Here is a 27,605-nt window from a genome sequence, read left to right as displayed (position 1 = left end):
ATCCTTGCTTCTAAGGAGCATTCTGGTTGTACTTCTTCCAAGACAGATTTGTTCATTCTTCTGGCAGTCCATGGTATATTCAATATTCTTCACCACCACCATAATTCAAAGGCATCAATTCTTTTTGATCTATGAAGTGATTGAAAACAACCATGGCTTGGGTCAGGGGCACCTTAGTCTTCAAGGTGACATCTTTGCTTTTTAACACTTCAAAGAGGTCTTTTGCGGCACATTTGCCCAGTGCAATACGTGGTTTGATTTATTGACTGCTACTTCCATGGACGTTGATTGTTGATCCAAGTAGAATGAAATCCTTGACAGCTTCAATTTCTTCATTGTTTATCATTTATCATGTTATTTATTGGCCCAGGATATTGAGGATTTTCATTTTCTTCACATTCAGGTGTAATCCATACTGAAGGCTGTAGTCTTTGACCTTCATCAGTAAGGGCTTCAAGTCATCTTCATTTTCTGTAAGCAATGTTGTGTCATCTGCATATCACAGATTGTAAATGAGTTTCCTTCCAATCCTGATGCTGTGTTCTTCTTCATATAGTCCAACTTCTTGGAGTATTTGAATATCCCACAAACAGTAGAATGTATGAATGAATGAAAGTATATATTCTGGGGCCAGAGAAGGGAGGCACTAACTTAGTGTGGGGGAGAGCATGGGGAGGGGGCAGGCAGGTCAGGAATTGTCCCAGTGGGGAATGTTGAAGGTGGACCTCGAAGAAAGGGTAGGATTTGCCAGGTAGAAGGTAACAGGGGAGGGCACCCCTGTCCGAGGAAGCCGCATGTGCAAGTTTCAGAGGTGGTGAGGGAACAGCAAGGGGTGCACGGGGCTGGCCGGGGCAAGGTGGGCACCTGGGTGAGCCATGCAGGGCCTGACAAGAGTTGGGAGCCTTGGTGCCACCAGTCATCCTTCCAGTTCCGTTGCCTGAGTCAGAAGTGGGTGTCCTTCCTTGGATGGCTGGGCGCTGTTCACGACATGCACAACTGTACTGGTGGCCTTGGAGCTTCTGTGAGACCAGATGGGAGTGCGGAGTGATGTAGTCAGCTGGTTGGTGAGTACTGTACAAACCCAGAGCACGGTGTATCGAAGTCCTCCTCATTGGGCTAGGCCCCTGCCAGCTGCATACCTGGCAGGCTCACATCTGCTTTTAAAAAAGGAAGGGAAACCCCAAACCTATTAAAGAATAATTGTGATGATTTTTCTAGTCTCTACCCAGCCAGCCACCAACCTGTCCTGTGGAGCCCTGGAGCCCTGGCCACAAGCCATCTCCTCTGCAGGAAGGGCAGCCCCTGCCCTCCCCTCCTCCACTTCTTAGAGGCCCCAGGATCTGAGCTTGGGTGTAGCCCTACCTGCCTCCCAGTTTGTTAGGAAAGGCTGATGTTGGGCTGCATCACGGATTAAATTTACAGGGTTCAGCACTGGCTCCGATTTCTAATTTCCTTCCTCCTTTAAATGGGGCCGATCAAATTAAGCCCCGTCAACGCCGTGGCTGACTCCAGGCTTAGTGTTGTGCGTGGGGCACGGGGAGTTCTCCCTCAGGGGCCACTGCTGCCAAGACAAAAGCAGCTTCTTTTCTTTGGGGAGCCTGGGGAGCCCCTGGGACCTCCCCTCTTCCTTGGTGACTGTGGGCTTCTGGTCTTTCTAAGCAGAAGGCAGCAAGGGAGAGGAATATGTGGGGTCCACCAGTGCTAATCAGTGCCCCCACCACCCCAGACCGTTGAACACCCCCTCCCCTGAGTTCACACAGGAAGACAAACAAGATGAAAACCCAGCTTCTGCTTTAAAGCTGGGTTGGATAATATGGCTGGGACCCAGAGTGGGAGCAAAACTGGAGACTCAGGATGCACCTGTGGGAGAGGTGGGTCTGAGAGAAGATGCTCCTGCCAGGCCCATGTGCCCACTACCCTGTGGAGGGCAGGAGAAATGCCTTGGGAAGGCCAGGCCTAGGCCACAACCCCAGGTGCCTGTCTTACTTTCCTACTGCTGCTGTAACAGAAATACCACAAGTAGGTGGCTTTGAAAAACCAGACGTTTATTTTCTCACACCTCAGGAGGCTGGAACTCCAAATTCAGGGCACCAGCCGTAGGGAAAGGCTCTCTCCATTGGTTCTGGGGGAAGATCCTGTCTCAACTTCTCTAGCCCCAGTGTTCCTCAGTTCCTTGACGATTTCATGTGGCATATATCTTCACCCTTTTGTGCTTCCTTATCCCTGTGTCTATTTTGCTCTTTTTTTTTTTTTTTTAACCTAGAAGCGGTTAGGTTTAGGATGCACCCTACACTGGTATGGTCTCTTTAATATAAAATTAGATTGCATTGTGGAAGGGGATTATATTATATTAGAAGTAGAAATGTAGAAGTTAGGATTCCAACACATTTTTTGGGGGGAGAGGGGGCACAATTCAATCCATAACATGCCTGTTGCAGCCAGGTGCGGACCAGAGCAGAGGAAAAGAGGGCGCGTAGCTAAGGAGCCAGCCAGACTGAGAAGGGGAAGGTGAGGGTGTCTGGGGAGCGGTGCAGGTCAGGCAGTGAGGAAAGCAGAAGCTTCCCCCTGATGCTCACTGGGAGAGAGGGCAAGGGCTGGGGGAAGCCCAGGTTCCTGAGCAGGACATGAGACATGGCAGGAGGAGGATAAGCATTGCCCCAGGTGCAGCCTTTCTCTGGGCAGATCTCTGGGCTGGTGCCTAGCTGCCCCAAGGTGTCCCACTGCCCATTCCAGGAGGTGGTGGGCCTGGAAGATTCCCATGGGTCTGGCTGGAAATGGGGCCTCCTGGGCTGTCAATCAAGAGGCCCAGCCTAGGGCCACCCCACTGCCCTTCCTGCCCCAGCAGCATCACACCAGCAGTTCCATGTGTTTTGGCATCAGGAGGCAGGGCAGGGCATTCCCAGGCCACTCCTGCTTCCTGAGCAGGCCCTGGACAGAGATGGACATGAGGGACAGCAGGTGCTGGCTCATCTCTCCTGTCATAAATCCCTGCTGCCTGCACACCTGCTCGATAACATTGTGAAGAATGGGAATTCCAGAGCACTTAATTGTGCTCATGAGGAACTTGTACATAGACCAAGAGGCAGTCATTTGAACAGAACAAGGGGATACTACATGGTTTAAAACTGGAAAAAGTGTACTGCAGAGCTGTATCCTTTCACCTTACTTATTCAGTCTGTATGCTGAGCAAATAATCCAAGAAGCTGGTCTGTATGAAGAAGAACCTGGCAGGATTGGAGGAAGACTCATGAACAACCTGCGTTATGCAGATGACACAACCTTGCTTGCTGAAAATGAAGGGGACTTGAAGCACTTACTGATGAAGATCAAAAACCATAGCCTTCAGTATGGATTACACCTCAACAAAAACAAAACGGAAATCCTCACAACTGAACTAATAGGCAACATCATGATAAATGGCAAAGAAATGGAAGTTGTCAAGGATTTCATTGTACTTGGATCAACAGTCAACATCCATGGAAGCAGCAGTCAAAAAGGGTAGAGGGGGTGGAGGGAGAGCCAGGGCAGAGCTGCAGGCAGGCTGCTCAGAGTCACTGCATCTAGTTGGTGCCTGTCAGGCCCTGGCAGTGCCCGAGACACCTGCATGTGTCAGCACTAAGCCCCACCCACAGGCCAGGACCCACCCCCTTCTGGAATGCCCACCCCTACCTCCAGGGCAGGGGTCTCAACATCTGAGAAGATGAGGAGCCCAACAAGGGAATGTGGGGTTGGAGCCTGCAGGGAAATGCCCTAAACTTATTTGATGAATCCAGAGGCCAATGAGGAGGATTCCTGGGGGAGACGGGGCTGTGAGGCGGGGGCTAAGACAGTGGCAAAGGTACTGGAAGGGTTGGGGGCAGGTTCCGGAGGCCCTTAGGAGTGCATACAGAGCAGACAGGGCAGGTAAGCGAGGAGTAGCCTCTGCCCCTGGTGTAGGCCTGGGTGGGACAGATGCTGTGACCTGAGGTGGGTGGTCCAGCTGGAGGTTTGGTGAGGGGCGAGGGAGCTGCTCAGTCCTGGACATTCTGATCAGAAGGTGTCTGGGAAGTGATGTCCAAAAGGCTACCAGTGTCCAAACCTGGGGCTCGGGAGCTGAGCTGGGCTGGCGACAGGGGTTTCTAGCTTGTGACATGCTTTTACGAGCTGTGCATGGCAGACGCTGGGCCTGTGGCTCTGGCCACGTGAGGCCCTGTGACGTTGGCCATTGGCATCCACTTGCCACCGCCCACTCCCCACTCCCCACATTCAAAATGAAATCCCAGGGAATCCTCCCTTCTGTTGGGCCCTGTAGGTGTCTGTGTTGTGTTCTGAAGTTCACAGTAAATATTTTCATTGAAAGCTCTGCCAGTCTTTCCACCAGCTCCCACCATCTGGCCGCTGTGCACTGGGGAGATGCAATGAGGAAGTGACTTGGGGCTGGTTCTCCGTCCCTGGGCCACCACCTCTCCAGAGGAGGTCTGGGGTCTGGAAGCACAGCTGGTTCCGGGGAACCTCACTGCACTGGGCTGTGAGCACGAGCTCAGGAAGGGCCAGGCTATACTGGGGTCTCTGCTCCCTGCCCCCCGCCCAGCCTGGACCTTACAGGGACCTGGTTGCTGAAGGAGGTGGGGTGGGTTTTGGGAGGCAGCTGGAGAATGGGTGCCAGGGGAGTGCTGTTGCAGAGGATCTAGGCAACTCTGCTTGGGTTGGGAGGGCGGAGTGGGCAGGGGCGTTTCAGAACCTCTGGTGAGGGCTGCAGACAGTAGCTGGAGCCCTACAGCAGGTGCCTGGAGGGCACTGAGAGTTTCTGGACATTCAGCAGGACTCCCTGACTTTGGCCCAATTCCCAAGGATTCAACTCTTCTGCTGGGGTCCCTGTGGCAGCAGATAGGTCCCCTCATTTCCCAAGGACATGTATCTAGAGGTTGGACAAGAGCCTGCCCTTCCCCTCAGCCACATGTCTTAAATACACAGCATGTTGCTCCTTGCCCGGTCCATATTGGGGTCCCTCTAGAGAGTGGGAGGTGCAGGTACAATGCAGAACAAGAGCCACCAGCTGATGCCTTAGGAGCCCGAGAGCCTTCTGGCATCAAAGCCAAATGATGGTATATAAACCAAACCAAACCTGTTGCCGTTGAGTCAATTCCAACTCATCTTGACCCTGTAGGACAGAATAGAACCACCCTGTAGGGTTTCCAAGGCTGTAATCTTTATAGAAGCAGATTGCCACATCTTTCTCCCGAGGAGCAGCTAGTGGGTTTGAACCACTGACCTTTTGGTTTGCAGCTTACTGTTTAACCACTGTGCCCCTAGGGCTCCTTAAACCAAACCTAGTGCCATTTAATCAATTCTGACTCATGGCCATGCCATGTGTTAACAGGGTAGAACTGTTCTATAGAGTTTTCTTGGTTGTACTCTTTATGGAAACAGATCACCAGGCCTTTCTTCTGTGGTGCCTCTGCATGGGTTTGAACTGCTAACATTTTGGTTAGTAGCCAAGAGCAAGCCATTTGCACCACTCAGGGACTTGAATGTAGGCCAGACCAGTGCATATCTCTTGTATGCACACGTGTACATGTATATGTGTGTGTGTGTGTGCGTGGTGTGATGTTAGGACTCTTGTGGCTGCAAGAGACGTAAATCCGAATGAATTGACTCGAATAACTGGGAAGTCCAGGAGTGTGTCACCTTCAGCCATAATAGGATCCAGGGACCTCACGGTGTCACCAGCACTTGGTTTTGCTCTCCTCAGTGCTCATCTCTGCTCTCCTGTGGGTCAGTGTCATTCCTCTGGCTCACATTTTACTAGCTTAGCAATCTCAGCTGAGAGGGAAGAATGCACATCTCCCCTAATACTCTGAAAAAGGTTGTCCTTGGGTATCAGTAGCCTGGCTGGGCCCTGTGGGTGCTCCTGGAGCTGAGGTGCAGTGGGTTGGCTCCTCTGAACTGTATGGACTGGGAGTGGGCAGGGTGGCTCACCAAAGGAAAGTCAGGGAGCTGTGTCCAGAGGAGGGGCAGGTCCAGTGTGCTGCTTGGCTGCAGGTGGCAGCCTTCCCCTACCTGAACGCCAGTGGGGCTGGGCAGACCAGACATCCCATGCCCACCACCAAGAGGCATCCATCACTCTGTGTCCTGGGAGGCCTATCTGGGGCAGTTCCACAGAGGGAGCCCCCTCCAAGCACTGAGACGTCCAGCGCCCATGAGGAGGCCGCATTGCTTGGAATGTAAGGAATGTCCAGCTCTCATCTCTGAGATTCCGTGCAGCTAGTATTGATGCTGTCCTGATGGATGAGTGCCGAGGAGCTACATCGCCCTGGAACACCTCGATACTCCTCCGCCCCACCTTGAGTCGTAAAAGTGACACCGGATGAGCTGTGTCTGTTGGAGTTGCAAAAATTAATTCAAATTCAGTAATAAAGTTATAAAGGGCTGGGATGGAATGATCATAATGAGCTGCTTTTAATAAAGCTCACCAGTGGGGCTCTGTGCTGATGGCCCCCATGGGGATGAGTTGCTCTTTGCCTCCCAGAGCATCTGAGGAGCCTGCTTGCTTCCAACCAGGGCTTTGCGCTGTGTCCTGATTATGCTTCTACATAAACATTTTATCTTAATGATCATCTTTAGAGGAATCTGCAGTCATTGAAGGATTGTCTCTTAGTAGTTAACAAATGGAGAACGTGACTTTCCTCCAGATGACCTTCCCTGGGTGGGGGTCCCAGTGTGCTCCGAAGGGCTGCTGGGCCCTGGACTGTGGTTGTCCTGGGTCCTGCCAGCAGCCCTGCAGGGGGCCCAGCAAAGGTTGCTGGGTTAGAGTTTTGGCCTGGGCCTTTGCTAGCACCATGGCCTTAGTTGAGTTCTGAAAGCCCTTCTGTACAATATAGTGGTTCTTGCTCTTCAAGGAGGCCATAAGGATTTAAGCTTTGGAGACCCTGAGCGCTCATTCACATGGTTGATGTGGTTGGGCAGCAGCATGGTGCCTCGTCCAGATTGGGAAGCAACATGGTGCCACATCCAGATTGGGGAGCATTGTGACCCCTTGTCTGGGTTGGGGAGCAGTATGCTGCCTCATTCAGGTTGGGAAGCGACATGCCCCACTTCTAGGTTTGGAGCAGCATGGTGCCTTGTCCTGGTAGGAAGAAGCATGGCACCTCATCCTGGCTGGGGAGCAGTGTGGCACCTCATCTGGGTTGGGGAACAGTGTGGCCCTTCATCCGGGTTCAGGAGCAGTGTAGCACCCCATCTAGATTGGGGAGCAGTGTGAAACCTCATCCAGATTGGGGAGCAGTGTGGCACCTCATCCGGGTTGGGGGGCAGTGTGGTGCCTCCTCCATATGCAGGGCATCTCTGTCCGTCAGCCCACATGTTCAGTCCATGGAGTCCAGGGGAGTGTGTACTGGCCCAAGGGGCAAGGGTCAGTCCAAGGAGGGGACAAGGAAACAGCACTGGACTTGGAGTCCAAAGCCTGCCCAACCTAGAGACCATCAAAAAGCATTTAGCTAAATTTTCTTCTAGTACATTTATGACTTCATTTTGATCATTCCAAGTCACCAGTCCACCTGGAATTTGTTTTTGTATAAGGTGTGAGGTCAGATTTGATTTTTTCCCCTATGTGTCTAACCAGTTGTCCTAACACCATTAAAAAAAAATTCTTTCCATAATCCCCTTTCTCTTTCCTGTCCGTTTTCCCTGCAACAAGCAGCCGTTCGAAGGTAAAGGGTATCTTTTTGTTAGTCCGTATTTTTGCAAAATGAGTGTTGTTCCCTTGAGTACGTGTATTTTTAATTTAGATAAATAGTGCTGCATTATATATCTCCTTCGGTTTCTTACTTTTTGCACTCAGTGCTCTGTTTTTAAGATCCATCTGTTTATGTTGATGTCAAACTTCTAACCTTTGCCTAGCACTGTGTGGGGTGTACCTGCCACATTTTGGCTCTTACTTCTCCCGCTGATGACACCCAAGTTGCCTCCAACATCCTTGCCCCCTAAACATCGCAGCAATGAACAGCTCATAATTGTCTCCTTAGGGACCTGTGTGAGTATGCCTACTTGCTGAGTCCAGGGGCCTGCAAAATGGCCCCTGAGGCAGGGGTCAGTCTGAGGAGAGGACTGGGTTATCTTATTATTAGCCACTGTCGAGTTGGCCCCTGACTCATGGTGACCCCATGCACATTGGAACGAAATACTGCCTGGTCCTGTGCCATGCCCATGATGGGTTGGGGATTGGACAGTTGTGATCCATACAGTTTTCATTAGCTGATTTTTGGAAGTAGACCTCTAGGCCTTTCTTTTTAGTCAGTCTTAGTCTGGAAATTCTGCTGAAAGCTGTTCAGCATCATAGCAACACCCAAACCTCCACTCACAGGAGCACTGCTGGTTGAGCACGAGGTTCATTGGTTTCAAATCAGGCCCAGGTCACTCACATGGGAGACAAGAATTCTACCACTGAACTACCACTGCCCCAGGATGTCCTACAGATATCCTACATCTTTGGGATATGGACCCAGGAGTCAAATTACTGGGCCATAAGAATGCTCTTACACGTAATTCACTAAGTCATGCCAGATTGCCAGATATCCACATCAGGTCCACATCTGCCAGTGACCAAATCACTCGTTTGTGAAATACCACTTTTAGCATTGACTAATTTGCTTTATACTCAACTGAATATTTTATTATTTGATCAGCTGTTTACAATTTACATATAAATGAATACCAAAGGTGATTATTCTTAAATCAAAGGGCAAAAACACTCTGGCTGTGTAAGGAGGGACAGCCTCTCCCCACTGTGTGGAGGCTCCAGGACAAGTGAGCTGGATGGCATCTCTGGGTCCTGGTCTGACCTCCACTTTTCTGGGAGGTGACAAGGCCCTTCTGGGCAAGTCATGAGAAAGGCCGTGCATGAGTCTTGTAAACACAGGCTCAGCAGAGGTGGGTGCCTGGCAGGGCTGAGGTGTGGACCAGGTACTGGACAAGCAGCAGAAATATGGCCAGAGGGAGTGGGCCGCTCTGCATTTTCTGCTTCTAAGCTCACCATAGCCTACCTCTAACTATCAAGGGGACAGCTGAAAACTTCTGTGAGGGATATATGTGTCATCAGAAGAGCATGGAGGGAGAGACCCTCATCAGCACATGGTCAAGACAAACAAAGTGCAGATGGGAATCTGGGCCTAGCTCTCCTGGGCTTCCGATTCTCTGGTGAAAAAGATGGCTCCACAGACGTGGATTCTTGGTGATGACAGCCAATCTCTTGGGTCACACTGCTACAGGATGGCTCAGTTGTCCTCCACACTTGTGCAGGGCTGTCATCCTGGGACCGCCTGTCACCATCCAAGGGATTTCCTTCCCATCTCTTCCCTGTTGGGTCTCCTGTTTCTTATATCTCATGTCTTCCTGTTTCTTGATTTACTCTTTCAGTTTGGTGGAACACATCCTCCAGAAGCTTCTTGAGAAGGGATGCTTGACAGGTAAAACTTTTGAGAACGTATATGGAAATGTCTTTTCCATTTTCATACTTGATTGAAGATTTATCTGGATATAGAATTCCAGTTTGGTCTGACTACCAGCATTCTGGGAGCAAGATAGGGAAGAGGGCTGGGGTCTCAGCATTCATTTAGTCCTCCTGTTTTTAATATGGTACCCATGCCCTCACTTACACCTGATACCCCCAGCTCAGAGACCCTCTTTTCCACCTTTTCCAGAGAATGAGACTCCAGACCAACACCGATGTGGAGGAGAGGCCATTACTGGGGCACAGGTTGTGGGGAGGGGATTTGACATTAACCATCAGCTAGTCCTATTTAGTATTTCAGTTCCCCCTTAATCCCCATTTCCAGAGATACTTGGTGCCATCAATTCTGAACCTTTGGAAGATTCTGTGATGCAGATTGGACAATTCTTGGCTCCCATCACTGCCAGCATGAGATTCAACTTTCTGGGACATACCAAGTCTGTTACCATGTGCCCAACTTTCTGTATCTATTCCTTCTTCTCCTGCTTTCCCTGTCCTTGTCAGTTTATGCCTTGCATTTGAAACAAGTCCTTTTACTAAAGTTTTAATGGGGCTTCAGGAAGGAGCTAAATTGGATGTTGCATTTAATCTGCTATCTTTACCCAGAAGCCCTTCATATGCTAATGTATGCTTGGATCTGTTTTTGAATTTTTTCAGTTCTATTGATCTGTCTTTCATGACATTAGTATCTCTATGTTCTAATTATTTTAATTTTATAACATGTTCCATTAATTTGAAAGGTAAGTACCCCCTCATTACTATTATTATTAGTAGTATTTTCTAGCATTCTTACACATGTGGTCTTCCAGATAAACTCTGGGATTATTTTATTGGGTTTTAACCATTCTTTGGTAGAGATTGTTAGATTTATAGATTAATTTGGAGGAGAGTCAGCTTCCAAACCAGGATCACGTCATTGCGTCTTCATTTACTGATGTCTTCTTTTGTACTGTTAGAAAGTTTAAATGATATATTACTCTTTCTGTTTAGCTTTTATACATTCATTATTTTCTATTTATTCTTACATATTTTGTGGGTTTTGTTGCTGTAGTTGATAAGCCCTCGTTCCCACTCTATTTTCTAGCTGGTTATTGTTATATACAAGAAAGTTATTGATCTTTGCATACTTATTTTGTGTAAGATGAGAAGTACCTATTCCTTGTAGGTTTTGTAAAACTCTTATATAAAACCTTCTGGGCTTTTCTTTGGCTATTTTTTCAATTTCTTCTGAGGTTATGGGTTTATTCAGGTTTTCTGCTTGAGCCAACAATTGGAAATTATATTTTCTGTTTATTCTAGGCTTATTAGAACGGTGTTTTTAACTTCTGGTGTTTAGGGCTTTGAAGGGCTTTCTTTTTATTGTCATTTCTGATTTTATCTCATTGTACTTAGTGATTATGGGCACGGTTTTTGAGAATTCCTTGGTGTCCTAATGTGTAGTCAAATGTGGAACTTGTTCCACACGTGTTTGAGAAAAGGGCATGCTTTCTGATTGTTGGGTTTAAACATCAAGTCTATCTTAATAATTCAAATCCTGTCTATCTTTACCTAATTTTTATCTACTTCATCTGCTGTTTTCTGAGATAAATGTATTAAAATGCCCCATATGACAGTAACTTTGTCTATGTCTCCTTATATCAGGTTGAAGCTCTATTAGGTGCACACAGTTTTTTAACTTTTATATCTTCCTGATGAATTGTTTATCAGCTGATCTCCCTTAATGCCTTGCATTATATTTTAGCTCATAAATATTATTATGCCTGATTTCTTTTTGTTGGCAATTAGACATGGCACATCTTTCTTCACTCCATTTGTTTTAACTTCTTCTGGGTCATTTTGTTTTAGTCATGCCTTGTGTAAGTGGTTTATAGCTGGGCTTTGTTCCCACTCATGCTTCTCTGCCCACCACCACACTTTTGCTCCTGTTTCCCTACCCAGCCTGGCCTTCCTTGGCCCTGCTGCACCTGCCTCTTCTTCCAGCCCAGCTCCCAGCTCAGGCGTCCTCTGAGAAAGGCCTTTGTTCTCCTCTGCTGGCCCCTCTGCTCCCATTGTACCTGCTCTCTGCCGTGGCTCCTGCCCCACACTGCTGCCGTTACCTATGGGGCATTGGGGAAACTGAGGCATGCCTGACCTCATGGCCCCTGCCCTCAGGGGCCTCCATCCTAATGCATAAGCAGATTTGTAAATGAGATTAGAACCACAAATGTGGTGCATTACATGAAGGAAGAGAACGGGATGTTATTGGGGGGAAATTGGGCAGTGTGAGAGCCTATTTTAATTTAGAATGAAATAAGGTGGTGACATTTCAGCTGATTGCTGAAGGATGAGAGGACATCAGTCCAATGAGAAATGAGGGGATGAGCATTCCAGGGAGAGGGAACAGCAGAGTCTTCTGTACCCACTGAGCAATGCGCTTCCCAAGGTTCCAAGCATCCCCCCACCACATATCCAGAGCTGGGCACATAGTAGGTATGCAGGGAAGGCTCTGTGGGGGAGGCATATGGGGTCAAACACAGCCCTGCTTTCCAGGAGTTCTGTGTCCAGTGGGGGAGCCACTGGGCTTTGGCACTGGGCTGTAGGGGTCTGTCAACCCTGGGCCCCAGCCTCCAAGGGGACTTCATGGAGCTTCCACCAGGCATGGTGGGTGGGCTCAATTCAGGCAGGAAGAGCATCAGAGGACCCAGAGGACAGCTGAATGAAGGCCTGGGGTCTGGGTGTACACAGGGAACAGCAAATACCCCAGGAGCCCTTGGACCTTCACAGTGTCATCCGCCACATGAGGCTCCCGAGTTGCTTACAAACCCAGGACCCCGGTTTTCTCTTCTCCAAGCTCACTGTGCTTCTTTCTACCAATTTTGGTTTCCCCCAAATCAACCCTGGGTGTTGGTGATGTACAGGGGCTGCTTTGGGGCATGTTAAGAACATTGGAATCTGAAGACCTGTGCTCTGATCCTGGCCCCTCTTTCTTGTGCTCTGTGGCTTATCAGAAACACTTAATCTTTCTGTGCCTCAGTTTCCTTGCTGCTAAACTAGGGACAACAGTGAGGATGGTGAGGAGACTTCTCCTTGGTGTGTGGATTGAATCGCTGTTGGGAGTGACGGAGCTTTGTCACTGTGAAAGGCTTTGTACCTTCAGAGACTTGATGTGGCGGGCTTCTCCTAGGATGCTGACAGGTGCAGAGCTCAGGTACATGAGCTCAGGTGTGCTAGCAACACTCCTTTCTGTGGGACCAGTGGTTCCTCTGGATGACAGCCCCTTCAGGATTCCCTTGAAGGATTATACCTTCCCTCATCACGTCCTCTCCTGTCTATTGATTGACTCTTTGAGTAACCCTTTCCATTCCCTCTAGAAACTCTAAAACTGGGCACAGCTCTTGGATGCTCTTCCTGCTGTGTCATTCTTTGCTTGAGACATGAGCAAAGAAAGTCCTGGCTGCCATCCAAAATGGTCCCTGAATACCAGGGAATGCCAGGAACTAAAACATTCTTTAGTTGCAAACTTGAAACATAGGATCTGCTTCAGCCTGCTGGGGTGTGATGACTGGGGTCTCAGCTTTCTCTCATCTACCATCAATCAGCAGCTCCAGGGGACAAGTGATGCCTCCTTGTAGGGGAGGCAGCACACAGAGGAAAGCAGGAAGGCAGCATCCCTCTCTGGCTTCAGCAGGAGATGGGCAGCACTGACAGCTTGTTATCCAGGCTGGGTCCAGGAGTGAGCAGTGGAGCAGAGGACTGCATGAGCTCTGTGTCACTGTGCTTGGCAGGACAGCTACAGCATGTAGGGAGCTCCCAGGGGAGGGAGGAGAGTGACAAACAGCTCATCCCTCTCCCAGAGGGACAGATGGAGTGGAGCAAAGGGCCTTTAGTCCAAGTAGGCACCCCAGCATAGGTGGGAAGGTCCTGAAGGCCAAGGTTGGTGTCAAGGGCATCACTTGGAAGCCTACCCAGGTTCACCTAGGAACCTGCCACTGGCTGGTGGTCCTTGCAGCAGAACTCAGCTTGAGGGACAGGCCTGCTAGGACCAGGGTGTGGGCAGGTCTCTGCGTGGCCTGGGCTCCAGGGTCAAGCTGAATGTGGGGAAACGGAGTCATATCCACGCCTGACAAGGTGGACCATCAGCCTGGCCCCCAGGCCCAGTCGCTGGAGATGGGAAAGGTCAGCTGGTCTGAGGTGCATGTGGGCTCAGGCCTGGAGGCATGGCAGACCGCACTGACTGCTCCTTGTGCCCTGTCTGGTCTGAGCAGAGACGAGGCTTCCAGGGGCCAGAAACAGAGCAGGGCTACCGCCTGCCTGGTGACCTGAGGTACCCTCTCTTCCTCTCCCCATTGCTTTGCCTTTGAGCTTTGGGGCATATCTATAGGGACTGAGCCTTAGGGGTGGAGGATTCTAGAACATAATGCCCACTGGCTTTTCAAAGTCACTCCAAACAATAATCATGAGTAAAATTATGATGATAACAACAATTATGCTTGGGGTGAAATTGACGCTCCAGTCTCATGACAAAGCATGTCTAAAAGCATCTCTGGAAAACTTGGTTGTTTCTAATGTGTCTGTGACAAACAAGTGAGCGAAGAGCCGTGCTTGTTCAGCAGAAGCAGTTTCAAGATGTGCCCAGCCCAGCTCTACCCAGTGGCAGCTCCTGCGCCTCCCATAGAGAATGTCTGGAGAGGTCACTGTGGGGTTAGGGTTGGGGGCACTCTCTGATGCCTCTGGGGGTCAGTGAGGGTGGCAGGCTGGTGGGCTCGATGTGTCCTGTTTCCAGGCACAGTGCCCACTCCCCTCCAGCTGACAGTCACCGCCCAGGCTGGCCCCATCTTCTCATTTCTCGGGAGAAGCTGGGTATTCTAGATTTTTTTAAACGTAAAATCTCCGAACTTCCAACTACTGTCAAGCAAATAAAGTATCTTTTAAAGACTACGTGGCAATGGCAAACACCTCTGTGGTCTGGTTTTGCCTGTGGGCCGCTGGGTATGACCCCTGTGTGATGGGAACGGAGGGCAACTATCTAGCCTCTTCCCACGGGAATAATTTTTTATGGAAATTACCATCTTCCTGCTTCCCAAGGTGGTTCTGAAGGTGAGCTGCACCTGTTCCTTGGAAATGCAAAGAAATAAATGTGTAAAAATAGAGTAGCAATTCCTCAAAGCCCCTGTCAGGTTTACGTCTCCGGTGCCTCCTCTGGGAGCGGCCAGGATGGCCCTGAATCATCTCCCAGGCAGATAGCAGAGTGCCACGAGCAGCCCTGGGCAGTACCTGCTGCGGTGCCTGAGGCAGGTAGAGGGGGCACAGGGGGCATCCAAGGGCCCCTGGAGGAACAGGAGTATAAGCAGCCCCTCAGCCCAGCCCCCACCTGCTCTCTTTTCTGTCAAAGCCTCACCCCCTGCTTCTCACCTCCACTTCTCCCTCGTGGTCTCTGCTCCATGGCCAGGTTGCAGGTTTGAGCCTCAGACCTAATGATCAGTGTGTCTTTTCTGGGCCCTGGCCATGAGACAGACTGCAGGGTGTAAAGACAAGAACTCCTGCCTGAGAGTCTCCACATCTGTAGAATGGACTCACTGAAGGGCCTGTTGTCAACACAGAATGAGCAGACGTGTGCAGAGTGCCAAGGGTGGAGCAGGGCCTGGCGCCCAGGCCAGGTGACCAGACCCTGTCCATGGGCAGCCATGTTGCTTTCAGAAACCCCATTCTCTCTCCAAGGCCCATCCTGCACCACCATGACATGGAGGGAGTTCCTGTCCCTGTCCCTAGAGTAGGCAGCAGACAAGAGGCTTTGAGGAGAAATACAATTGTTCTGGAAGATTCTTTGGAGAGAGGGAGGATCTCCCACAGGTGGTGCAGGGGTATTGACAGCTGAGCTTGGCTCTCCCTTTCCCACCTTAGCTGGGCAGGAAACCACCATCACCTGGGTTGGTGATGTCACAATGAACTTAGCAGGGCAGGAGTCAGTGAGGACCCACCTAGGGAATGCCGCTGAGAAGCAGGACCCTGAGGCCGGGAACCTGCACAGACATGGAGAACAGTCATCAGGGGGAGCTTAATGGGCAGTGGGAAGTGTGGTCAGGGGCAGCCAGTGATGCTGAAAGTCAGCCTGGTCATCCCAGCTCCTGTCCTGAGAGGTGAGGCAGAGGAGGGCTGGGGGCTGGGGCTTGTCCAAGGTGGGCTCCAGGTCCAATGGGAAAGTACAAGGCAACTGAGGCAGAAACTGCAGCTGTGCAGATGGGTAGGTCAACATCCTGGGGCCCCAAGCCTGATGGACCTCCAGGCCCCAGAACCCTCAGCTGAGACTCTACTCCCCAGACTGGCTACCCAGCATGGGGCTAGTTTCTGAGGCTGTAGGGGCTGGAGGACAGTGCCTGCCCAGGGCAGATGGTGGGGGTGCTGTCACAAGAGGGGCTGCTCCTGGTCCCTGCACAGTTCCGTCAGGAGACCCTGCTCCTCGGCACCTGGGACGCCAAGGCAGGAGGCACAGGTCACCAGGGGCCATGGAGGGGTCGCGTCCCAGCTCAGGAGTGGGGCAGGTGGAGCTGGCCTGGAGGTGAGGGGCAGCTTCAGCAGAGGACTGAGAAGAAAGTTCTGGAGGGGAGCTGGGGCCCAAGGAGAGGACACACACCTCCCTGGCCAAGTCTCACTTTCGCCAGTTGTAACAGGGGCCACCTGCACCACCAGCCTCTTGGCAAACTGGGCATACAGCCAGGAGTGTGAATGTGTGAGTGTAGGGAGTGAGCTGATTCTGCCCACTCCCATTCCCATGAATCCCGGCCTCTCCATCCCGTGCCTGCTCTGGGCTGCGTGATGCTGGACCGTGGTGCAGCGGCCGCAGGAAGCAGAGACGTCATTAGGCCCTGTCCTGGGCCACAGCTGTGCGTAGAGATCACTGTGGGCCATGCTGTGGCTGGAATCACCACCAGGCACTTGGGAATGAGCCCAGCCTTGCACCCAAAAGTGGTGGCTTGAGTGCTGCTGGCTCTGAGCTGACTTGGCATGTCGCTCCCTCTCTGAACCTTGGTTTGTTCTTCTGTAAAATGGGACTACAGTGCCCTTGGTGCAAGGTTGCTGTGAGTTTTCAATACCATGGTGGCCATACTGGCTCCTGGCAGGTGTTAAGTGGCATCTGAGTGGAGTTTTTGTCCTGCTGTGAGGTCCCTGGTGAGCCCGTGCTGCTGCCGCTGAAGACTGTGTCCTCTCTCCTTCCAGGAGCTGCCCTGGGCAGCCTGGACAGCCTCAGCCGGGCCCTGGGCGTGCTGGAAGAGCGAGTCAACAGCTCAAGGCGGAGGGCGCGGAGGCACGCTGCAGACGACGACTACAACATTGAGGTCCTGCTGGGTGTGGACGACTCTGTGGTCCAGTTCCATGGGAAGGAGCACGTGCAGAAATACCTGCTCACCCTCATGAACATTGTGAGTGTGGGGCTTCCAGAGGTGGAAGGGGGAGTGGGCAGAGCCAACAACTCACCCTGAAATAAGAGTGAGGCAGGTGGATCAAGGCACCTGCACCTTCTGGGGGAAGATTTGCTGCCTGCTAGGTTTCCCTTGTGATGTTTCAGGTGAATGACGTCTACACAGGGACACTCTATAACGCCCACAGGTGAGAAAAGCTGAGCTTTCATGTTAGGCATCCCATCTACCTCAATGAATCTCAGTTTTCTCATCTGTAAATTGGGAGTAATTCTGACTTGGCAAGTCTGTTTACCCACTAAGGCAGTTTTTCACAAACTCCAGTCATTTGTGTACCATTTTTCTTCGTTTTTGCCATATCCACAAAGTAACTGGACTGTGTATTTTTCTATAAACCAATTGACTTTTTTACAACTTCAAATTATTTAAAAAGGAAACATCATTTTACCTAAAAAGTAAGCTAAAATGTAAAGCTATGCTATTCAACTGTAGTCCTGCTTTCTGAAGGCTGTGAACCACAGCTCACATTCTGTTAAAAAGGGATGATAGTGAATGTTCAAGGCAGGGACAGACTGAAACTCATCCAAGGCTTCTCCTTGAAATAATCAAAAGAGTTGAAAGGATATTGAAAAGGGAATCAATTTCTTCCTGTGATCCTGGACTATTTAGTGGCATGTCTGTGTGTCACCTAAATCTTCTTGGGTACCAGTGGCACCTGCCCTTGTCTACCAAATGCTGAGGAGAGGAAGGGCCACCCCCACCCACTCCAGGCCAATCCCTGAAGGAGGTACAAGGATGGCGGCGTGGGGGTCCAGGGCACATGTCCCAGCTTTTGTACAGGCGTGTGCGATCCTCCCCTTACTCTGCCATGTGCATATGCGGGCACCTTGCCTTCAAATGTAGGCTGTGCTTAGACTTAGAGAGCCCAGATCAATTCCTGGCCCCACCATTTCCAGGTGTGTCATTGGGAATGCAACTCCTATCCTCTGAGCCTTGACTTTCTCCCTTGGAAATGGATCCATAAATTCCATCTTAGAGGTTGTTAGGATTGAATGAGATAAGGAAGGTGAAGGTGCTTTTCAGTCTCTAAATAAAATGTGGTTTTACTATGATGAGAAGTCATTCTTGAGAAGTAGGCCAAGGACTCTGATTGAAGTTGGGACAGCCATGATGAGTTCTTCATGAGGCTAGTGGAGGCAAATTTTCATTTTCCTGGTATGGAGGGTCCCTCTGTCACACATACCTATGACTGGAGGAAGTCTAGAGCTTTCTTTTGGTTTTGCCAGTCGACTTCAATTTATTCATTCACTCCCTTTTGATCCAATTGTACCCCACTGTTCCTGATAAGTATAAAAAGTCTTAAATTGACATGAATTTTGTCATGACAAAGAAAGGATTATAAGTGATAAGTCCTAGTAAATTGAGAAAGAGTAGCTGGGTCATGTGTTTCTTCCACATTGCACAGATGTGCATTTACTTATTCAGCCAATGTGGATTGAATGTTCGCTTGTCCTAAGCACAGCAGTAGGTCCTGCAGAGACAGAGGGGCATGGCAGACAGCCCTGGAGCTCAGGGAGACACAGAAAGGAGGTCTGTGCCTCTAATCTGAGCTCCCCCTACCTCCTCAAGAGTGCAGCGTGGACAAGGAAGATAAGGCACAGCAGTGTTTGATGTGTGGGGTTTCCCTGACAATTAATACCCTCTAAAGCTCTGTGCTCTCATTGAGAGCTTTGCATACCTGAGAGAATCTAGGGGCTGATCTAAGGCATGCAGGACCATTTGGTGATCTTGTGGAGGGGAGTATTGAGGAAGCATGACTATTTCAGAAAAGATGACGTTTAAGAACAGGGCTGTGCAACAGAACTTTCTGTGATGGTAGAAATGTTCTAATACCACATTGTCCAGTAAGATAGCCGATGACCACTTGTCTCTTGAGTACTGAAAATGTGGCTAGTGCAACTGAAAAATGGAATTTTTAGATTATTTAATTTATTCTAATTAATTCACATTTAAATTTAAATAGCCAGTGTGGTTAGTGGCTACCATATTGGACAACACAGCTGAGGAGGATTTGTGCACAGCAGGACTTCCAGCTGTGCCCTGCCTTTGAACTTGATGGAACACAGTGGTCTAAACAGCGGTGTGGGCAGGACCTGCGTGCGGAGCCGTGAGCGAAACCTTGAGACACTGGAGGAGTTGGCTCCCCTAGAGCCACAGCCAGAATCCTGACAGCCCTGGAAGGTCTGTCTGGGGCACATCTCCATCCACTTGTCAGTCCACTGCTGGCCATGAGGCTTTCCAGCAGCAATGTGGTGAACACGTGGCGGCAGCTGGTCTGGACCTTGCTCCAAGGGAGGCTTTTGGTTAGCTGTGTGAGCCTGCAGAACGAGGGCTGACTGTGCTAGCGTGCCTGCGGCCCAGGGCTGCCTTGGGTGGGCAGGTGCTCAATGAGCTATCAATGCCCTGGGAGGAGGATCTGGTGGGGGTCCCGGTGGCAGAGGATGCAGCCCCCGCACACGGGAAGAAGAGAAGCTGAGGGTGAGCTGAGCACAGGCTTGGGCCCCTCAGCCCGACGCCCCACAGCTGGCAGCTCTGCTGCCTCGATTTCCCTCATCATCATCACACTGGATGATTTCTGCCTGCAAGACTCCCTTTGGAGTCTCTTCATGGGCAGAGCTTGTGGCTGGGATATGGGGTCCTGGTATGGTACAGACAGTTAAACTCATTGCAACCCCTCCACTTCCCAGCCTTGCAGTTAATTTGGGGCTGTGTGGCTAGTTTTGTCTAATGGTCTATGTGAAAGGAAGTAACACATGTCACCTCTTGACCAAGGCAGTTAAGATCCAGTGTGTCCCCTCCATTTCTCTCTTTCCTTGCCACAGTGACCTTGGAAGCCACATAGGCTGCAAGATGGGGCAGGACCACCCAACCTGCGTTGGACTATGATGTGAGCAAGAAAAGAGCCTTCATTGTTATTAAGCTACTGAGATGCTGTAGATTCTCTGTCACTGTGTCGTAGCTTATCCTATTCTGTCTAACGCACCTGGCTTCCATCCATGTATTTAACAAATATTTTTTGGGTATCTACTATATGTCACCACAGTGAGCAAGACTAGTCATGGTCCCTGTTGCCATGGGCCTACATTTTGGTGGGGGGACACAGACAACATTCCAGTAAAAATATAAATGAGATCATTTCAGATAATGATAAATGCAATGAAGGAAATAAAATAGTTGATGAGATGGAAAAGGGAGAAGGGTGGGGGAAGGTGAGCCACTTTATACAAGAGGTCAGGGAGGCCACTTGAAGGAAATCACATTGGAGGTGAGACCTGAATGATAATGGATGACTGTGGGAAGAAGCAGGATAGAATGCTCCAGGCTGAGGAAACAGGCATGCAAAAGGCCCTGAGGTAGGAGTGAGATCAGCATGATTGAAGAAATGAAGGAAGGCTGTTGTGCTGAGCAAGAGGCATGGGGCAGGAGGGGAAGTCAGAGGCAGGCAAGGCCTTCTAGAAGTGGGAAAGGATTTGGATGTGACTCTAAGGATAGTGGGAAATCACTAGAGGTGCCACTTCCTTCCTACATTAATGCACAAGACATTTTATTCCTGTTTTCATAGGAAAATGGGAATTAATCACTCCATCCCTTTCTCCATCTCAGACTCACTGGAAGATGAGAAGGGTTGTGAATGTTTGCTAAGCACTTCACTAGAGCCACCCAGGCGCATAAAGGGTCTCACGGTGTTCAGACCTTCCACCAACCCATTCTGGCACACACCAGCCAGGCCGTTTCCCTCTTTTCCTCCTTGAATCTAGAAAAGTAACATTGTTTATTGAAATACTACACTTACCACAGATAAACTATTAATTAAAATGAAAAATTAGAATATATTCATATAGGTATGTGAATGTTTTCTCCCATCAGTTATTCTGCCTTGTTTTAATGATTACATAAAATTGTACCATATGACGGTAACATACTTTTTATGTAACTTATTATTTATACGAAAACCAAAAAAAAAGCAAACTCATTGCCATTGAGTCGATTCTGACTCATAGCGACCCTGTAAGACAGAGTAGAACTGCCGCATAGGGTTTCCAAGGAGCAGCTGCTGGGTTCAAACTGCCGACTTTTTGGTTAGCAGCCACAGCTCTAAACCACTCATATAACAAGCTGATTTCCCTATTATAGGTCAGATAGGCCACTCTTTATTTTTATTTTTGTATTAGAAATAAAACAGTAATGAATATCCTTACAGCTGAATCTATTACTTATCCTTAATTATTTTCTTAAAATGAGTTCCTAAAAGTGAAATTCCTGGTCAACAGGTAAGGGCATTTTAAAGCTTTATATTCCACAACGTTTCCTGTTAAGGTTTTGAAACATCTATTCATGCTCCTTCAGCTGTGAGGAGTGCCCGTCCCCCCACCTCCTCATCACCACGGACTCCTTTTTCGTTATGGCAATTTGGTAGCTACAGTGGAGATACACTTTTTGTTTTAAGTTGTTTTGATTTGATGGTAATGAGGTTGCATTTAAAAAATATGTATTTAAAAACAGCAATCTTTTTTTTTTTGTTTGTTTGTGATTGGCCTATTCATGCCCTTTATTCTACTGGGATTTTAGTTTCATTCTTGCTAGTTTGAAGAGACTTTAGATTAAAATAGGTTAACTTTTTGTCTGTCATATGTATGGGAACTATTTTCATTGTTTGCCTTTTGTTTTGTTTTGGGGTAGTTTTTGACGTCTTACATTTTTGCGTGTGGTCAGATCATGTGATCTTTCCCTTCCTGGTTTCTCCCCTGGGTGATGTGCTTGCCATTTCCTGCCCTCGCAGAAGTTAATCTTCTGAAGCTTCTCTCTGGTTGGCCCTGGTAGTAGCACCCATGGCCTGCTGTGAGCAGCATCATTTCCCAAACTCCGGCCACTCACTGACCACCTGACCGTTCTTGCCACCCCCATGTTAAACTGCAGCAGCTCCATGCTGAGGTCTCCCAAAGAGGAAGGATGGAGAGAGAATCCAAGGAGCGAACTTCCTTATGGGTGACTTATTTTTATTTCATGCAGCATCTGGCTACCCCCCAAACCATCAGGATATTGTCAGTGTCCGCTCTTTGGGAAATGCTGGCCTATGGGCAGAGCTGGCCCCCGGGGAAAATGAAAATGCGAGACCTCTTGTTCGACCTGCTGCCTTTGAGTCAATTCTGACTCATAGTGACCCTATAGGACAGAGTAGATATGCCCCATAGGATTTCCAAGGAGCTGCTGGTGGATTCGAACTGCTGACCTTTTGGTTAGCAACTGAGCTGTTAACCACTGCACCACTAGGGCTCCCTCTTGTTTAAAGAGCACAAAAAAGTGCGGTTAAAGGTACACACAAAGATTTTTCCTTTCTTCTGCAGTCTCGCTCAACTTGTCATGGTTTTTTTTAAAAATTATTATTTGCTATTTAACGTCACTCTGTTGTTGTGTGCGATCGAGTTGATTTCCCATTCATAGTGATCCTATATGACAGAGTAGAACTACCCCATAGGGCTTCCCAGGTTGTAATCTTTACGGCAGCAGAATGGGAACCCTGAAGCCACTGGTGGGTTCTCACTGACATCCTTGAGGTTAGCAACCCAGCTCTTAACCATTGCGCCACCAGGGTTCTTCCAATGTCTAAGTAAAGAAAAATTGGAACTTTAAATTATTAGCATGAACTTTATATTCAACTTTATGTTCATCTTTATATTGTGTAATTCCAGTTTAAAAAGAAAACCTTAGAGCATTTAATGTACATGTGGAATCACGAAAATTAAATAAACTTGCATTTTGTGGCTCATCCCTGGAGGGTGCCTTGAGCTGGCTAAATGTGCAGATCCACACAAGCCAGACCCAGGAAGGCTGGAGGGAAGAAGAGCAGGCACCTCCAGCATTGAGATAGTTGGAGTGAGTGCAGATCCTCATAGGCACCTGGAGCTGCCCAGCAATGTGGGATGCATGCCTAGTGGGGCCTGACAGCTGCAGGGTGCGGGCGGGGTGGTCCTCTGTCCCCCGCCACTAGAATGGCATCCAAGGCAGGTCTGTGGAAGTTGAGTCAGGCATCTCCCCTTCCTATGGGCCCACCGCCCCAACCCATGGCAAACAGGCTGTCCCCAAGGGTCTTTGCCCCGCTGTGCTGCATGGCTCTCAATACCTGGATTGGGGAGCAAGAGAGGCTCAACTCCACCAGACACGGACTCTGGCTGCCTCCCACCAGCCACCCTTGCCCCACCCCAAGATGGTCTGGGGCACATGCGTCCCACCCCGACCCACCCCGCATCTGCGCCCTGGCCCCTGCAGGGCCAGAGGGTGGCAGTGGTTGAAGGGTGCGGAGGGGAAGGCTCGGCTGGCAGGGTGCGGCGGGATACCAGGGCCAGGGAAGGGATGGCGGGAACCAGTGCGTAAGTCCTGCTCCAAGCCTCAGCGTGAGCTTTTGTCCCAGTGGAACTTACAAAACAAGTCAACGGTGAAAGTATGAAGCATTTTAGATGCAACCACAGAGGTAAGCCCCAAGTGTGGGTCCCTTCTCAGCAGGGCACTGGTCGCTAGTTCATGAAGCCGGCCCCACCTGCAGGGTGCATTCAGGAACTTGAACCCTGTGCCCAGACCTTCTAACCCAGTCCGACTATTCCCTGTTTCCTGGAGGTGCCCTTCCTTTCTGCTCCATGGCACTCACCCTCCTCTGCTGTCTGCATCCTACACACCATCTAGGCTCAGCCCAAAGCCAGCCCTCCTCAAAGCCACCCTGCTCTCAGCTTTCTGTCCTGATGAAGAGCCAGTTACCAGTTACTGTTGAGTCCATGTGTATCAGAGCAGAACTGTACTCCCTAGAGTTTTCAATGGCTGATTTTTTGGAAGTAGACTGCCAGGCCTTTCTTCCAAGGCACTCTGGGTGAACTCAAACCTGCAACCTTTCGGTGGCTGTTTGCGCCACCCAGGGACTCCCTGATGAAGAAACCTGTGCCTAAAAGGGCCTGGGGTCTGTTCTGAGCAATAGTCTGAGCTGTGGGGTACGAGGTTCATCTTCTCGGGCCCTCCACACTGATTTGTAGCTCTCTTGTGGCCTTAGCCCCCATGATTTGCTGGTAAACCAGGGGGAGGTTCAGTATCCTTGGGCTCAGCAGCCCTTTGCCTGGTGAGAGAGACCAGGATCCTCTCAGGCCACCAGCCCGAGAGCCTGCACGGCACCTGGTTGGAGGGAGGGGTCTCGTTCCCCATCATTGTGAGGACTGTGAAGACGGAGGGTGAGACGTGGGGCAGGTGTGGCCCTCCCAGCCTTGCTGCCTCCTCCCTGTCCCTCACCGGCACTACGCCAGGCCCTGCGTGGATCTCCTGCTCACAGACTTGCTCTCAGCAGCTGGTCTCACTCTTTTTCCCATTCCTGATGCACCCAGCCTTCACCTCTGGCCCATCCCTCCACCGCCACATGATGCTGCCTTGAGGACGAGGGAGCGCCCTCTGCCCGGCTGTCTTGCTGCATTAGGGAACCTCAATCCTATTTGACCCATTGCCTTCACCTTCTCTTTCAACATCATGCTCCCTGCTATATCTGGTGCTCCCAGGCTGGGATCCGGTTAACATTCTGAAACATGCCTGTTACCATCCCTGGTGCTTAGATGATTATCACATTTTCACAAACTTGATCTCCCAGCCCCTGAGCCAGTCTCTGTTCTCAGACTAAATGCAGTCACAGTGTGTGACTTGGGACTCCCAAGTTGAGAGCTTGGGCCTGCGTGCCATGCAGCTGCTCTAGAACACAGTCCAGGTGCTGTGTTATCTCAGCAGGCACAGACAGGGGGCTCTTGTCCAGGCTCAGGTAAATGGGAGGCAAGAGACCAATGCGTTATGGGAAGGCTAGAACCATTATTAAAGTAATATAGTTACATATGCGTTTTTAAAAGCAAAATCTATTTGTGCCAAAGACTTCAAGAAATACAAAACTTGGGCTCACGACCAATGTTTCCTGTGTGGCTTTTAATTTTACTCTTCCTAATTATAATCCTACTCTTCCCTGAGAAACCTAAGACCTCGATGTGTTGCTTGGAATCTTAGTATCCACTATGACCTAGAACTGCCTGTACCAGCCGCTGGTATGATTATAGTCCTTGTTGATGTGAGACAGACCATTGTGGTGGGTGATATTCTACCCCCTAAAGAGGGCCCACAATCGGCCCTTTGCTACTGGGGAACATGTTCTCCCAGGTGGCCTCAGACAGACATGAGAAGTCTCCCCCAAAGGGCCACAGTTTTGGATGGCAAGCATTTTAAAACATCAATTTTATATTAAACTTGGACGTATTACTGAGTTAAAGCAAAATTCACACAAACTTTTCAAGATAAATTGGAGACTCTAAAGCAGGGATTGGCAAAGTAAGGCCTGAGGCCCAAATCTGGCCTGCCCCCCATTATTGTAAATAAAGTTTTATTGGAACACAGCCATACCCATTTATTTATGAATTGCCTTTGCCTGCTTTTGTGCTACAACAGCAGAGTTAAGTAGCTGCGACAGAGACCATACGGCCTGCAGAGCTGAAAATATTTACCATCTGGCCCTGAATAAATATTTGCTATCAGGCGCTAAAGACATGTCTCATTTGCTTAGTGCCCACCTTGAGCTGTGGCCCCAGCCCTCTAATGTTAGCATTCATGTTCCTCTGCATCAGTGCATTTGGGTGTATGTGTTAGAGAAGCACTGGGCATAGAATGGGCACTGGCTTTGGAGTCAGAAGCAGCTGGATCCTAATCCTGGCATTTACCTACCGGGCAAACTTCCTTCCCTTTCCTAAGCTTAGTTTTCTCATCCTTAAACTGGAGACATTTTCTCCTCCCACATGCTCTAAGCTTCCGTAAAGGCCAGTAGGGTCCCTGACAAGAGGCAGGCCCTCAGGAGACAAGCTCTCCCTTCTCCTCTGTAGTCCTCTGAGCCTTCTGTGGGTAAAGGCCTTGAGGTTGGAGCAGCCCTTTCCTGCAGGCCGTAGCAGGGGCCTCAAACTTGAGCTAAGACCACCCCACCCCACCCTACCCTTACCAGCTCTAGGATCTGCTAAGGTCACTTTAAGGAATTCATTTTAAAGTGATTGCATGAGCTGTTCTTAACTACTTTAAAACAGCAGAGCAGGAGAAGTGAATTTATGGGCAGGCAGTGCAGGAAGTTTCTCCCAGCTGTGTTAACCATTCACGTTCTGAAAGAATTCCTGAGGCCCCCAAAGCACCTCTCCTGCTGAGGGCAGACAGGCTCCTTAGGCCTATGGAGAGTGTGGTATACAAAATATGCTTTCAGAGCCCAGGCCATAACCTTTGACTCCTTGTAGCACGAGGACAATTCTCTGTACGGTATGTTCTTAAACAATTTTTGTTGAATGCATGATTTCTCTCTGTTATGGGATTCAGAAATTTTTCCTCTTTTCTAATTTAATCCAGAAATTGGCCTGGACTTACCCAAGGCTTGCCAGTGTTTGCAAACAATCAGAAGGCATATGGGCTCAATTTCTCACCAACTTTCAGGAATGTTGGGGCTGCATTGTGATGCTGGGGAGACAGTGGCAGGCCAGGAATGTATTCTGCCGGCCGTGGGGGTATCTCGTTAACTGGCCACGGTGCTGCAAGCCAGCCAGGGCTAAGGCCTTGCCCCAAGTCCCCGTTCACGTGTCTCTGGCCCTGCTTCCTGGGAAAGAGGAAAAATATATCTGAAACTGGAGACTAAAATCTGGTTCCCTTCAGTGGAGGGAAAGGAGCACATTTGGGCTCAGCCCTGGCCATAGCACAGGGGGGCAGGAAGACAACAAGCAAAAGTTCCCCTCCTGACATAGCAGCCCCCCAGGCCTTGGGGTCTGCTGGTGCCCAGGGCTACTGCCGCACATTCCTGACCCTGTTCCTGCTTCTCGTGCTTGTCCTGCTAGCCTGAGAGTGTGGCCCCTGGTGTCACCAGCACATTTCGGGGCCAGCAGTGTGTGGGAGGCTGTGTGCAATGCTCAGGAGAAGGCAGCACACTCAGATGCTGACAGGAGCTGGGGGGGCTGTAGGCAACAGGGAGTGGTAGGGACTGAGGCAACAGGAGAGACCACACCCCTCAGAATCACCTCCTTGTCCTACTCATTTATCGTCATGTAGGAATAAGCAAGCCCACTATTTTCAACGCTTTTTTTCCATGAAAAACTGGAAATCCAATTTTTTATGGGAAATCTAGTGATTGTTCAGTGTTGGCAAAACCCATTGTCCTATACTGACCCTACAGGACAGAGTAGAACCACCCCACAGGATTTCCAAGGAGTGGCTGGTGTATTTGAACTGCTGACCTTTTGGCTAGCAGCCGAGCTCTTAACCACTGTACTACCAGGGTTCCTCAATGTTGGCAACACAGTGAAATTCACTGTACAGGTGATTCAGAACATGCCTGAAGGCAGCCTGATTGTACCTTCCAGTCTAGAAGAAAGGAGGTGGCTACCTGCCCTGGGGTAATTAGCAGCTACCTCCTGGGGTTCACGTGAGCTTTATTTCAGCTAAATGCCAGAAAAGTGCCCATTAGCAGAGAGCTGGCATGTGGAGAGCGTTCCTCGAATGTGAGCTGTCATTGATCAAATATTCATCCATGCAGCACCCTCTGGAGCCCTGGTCTACATTGGCCCCCTTTTGGGAACTGGGGTATAGAAGTGAGCAAGACATGTCCCTGCCCTCAGTGAGTGCGTGGTGTGGGAGGG

General features: G+C 49.7%; 1 protein-coding gene across 1 annotated transcript in view; it reads left to right on the top strand.

Moving 5' to 3' along the window:
• Positions 1-27,605, top strand: part of ADAMTS2 (ADAM metallopeptidase with thrombospondin type 1 motif 2) — a 298,006-nt gene that overhangs the window by 140,454 nt on the left and 129,947 nt on the right. The window contains exon 4 of the mRNA XM_004387150.1: positions 16,682-16,884. Coding sequence (XP_004387207.1) covers positions 16,682-16,884 — 203 coding nt within the window. The remainder of the gene's footprint in view (positions 1-16,681; positions 16,885-27,605) is intronic.

Source organism: Trichechus manatus, unplaced genomic scaffold (assembly GCF_000243295.1).
Source record: "Trichechus manatus latirostris isolate Lorelei unplaced genomic scaffold, TriManLat1.0 scaffold00181, whole genome shotgun sequence".
In the NCBI taxonomy this organism is placed as follows: domain Eukaryota; kingdom Metazoa; phylum Chordata; class Mammalia; order Sirenia; family Trichechidae; genus Trichechus; species Trichechus manatus.
Note: the sequence above shows the minus strand (reverse complement) of the source record. Positions and strands in the feature narration are given on the sequence as shown.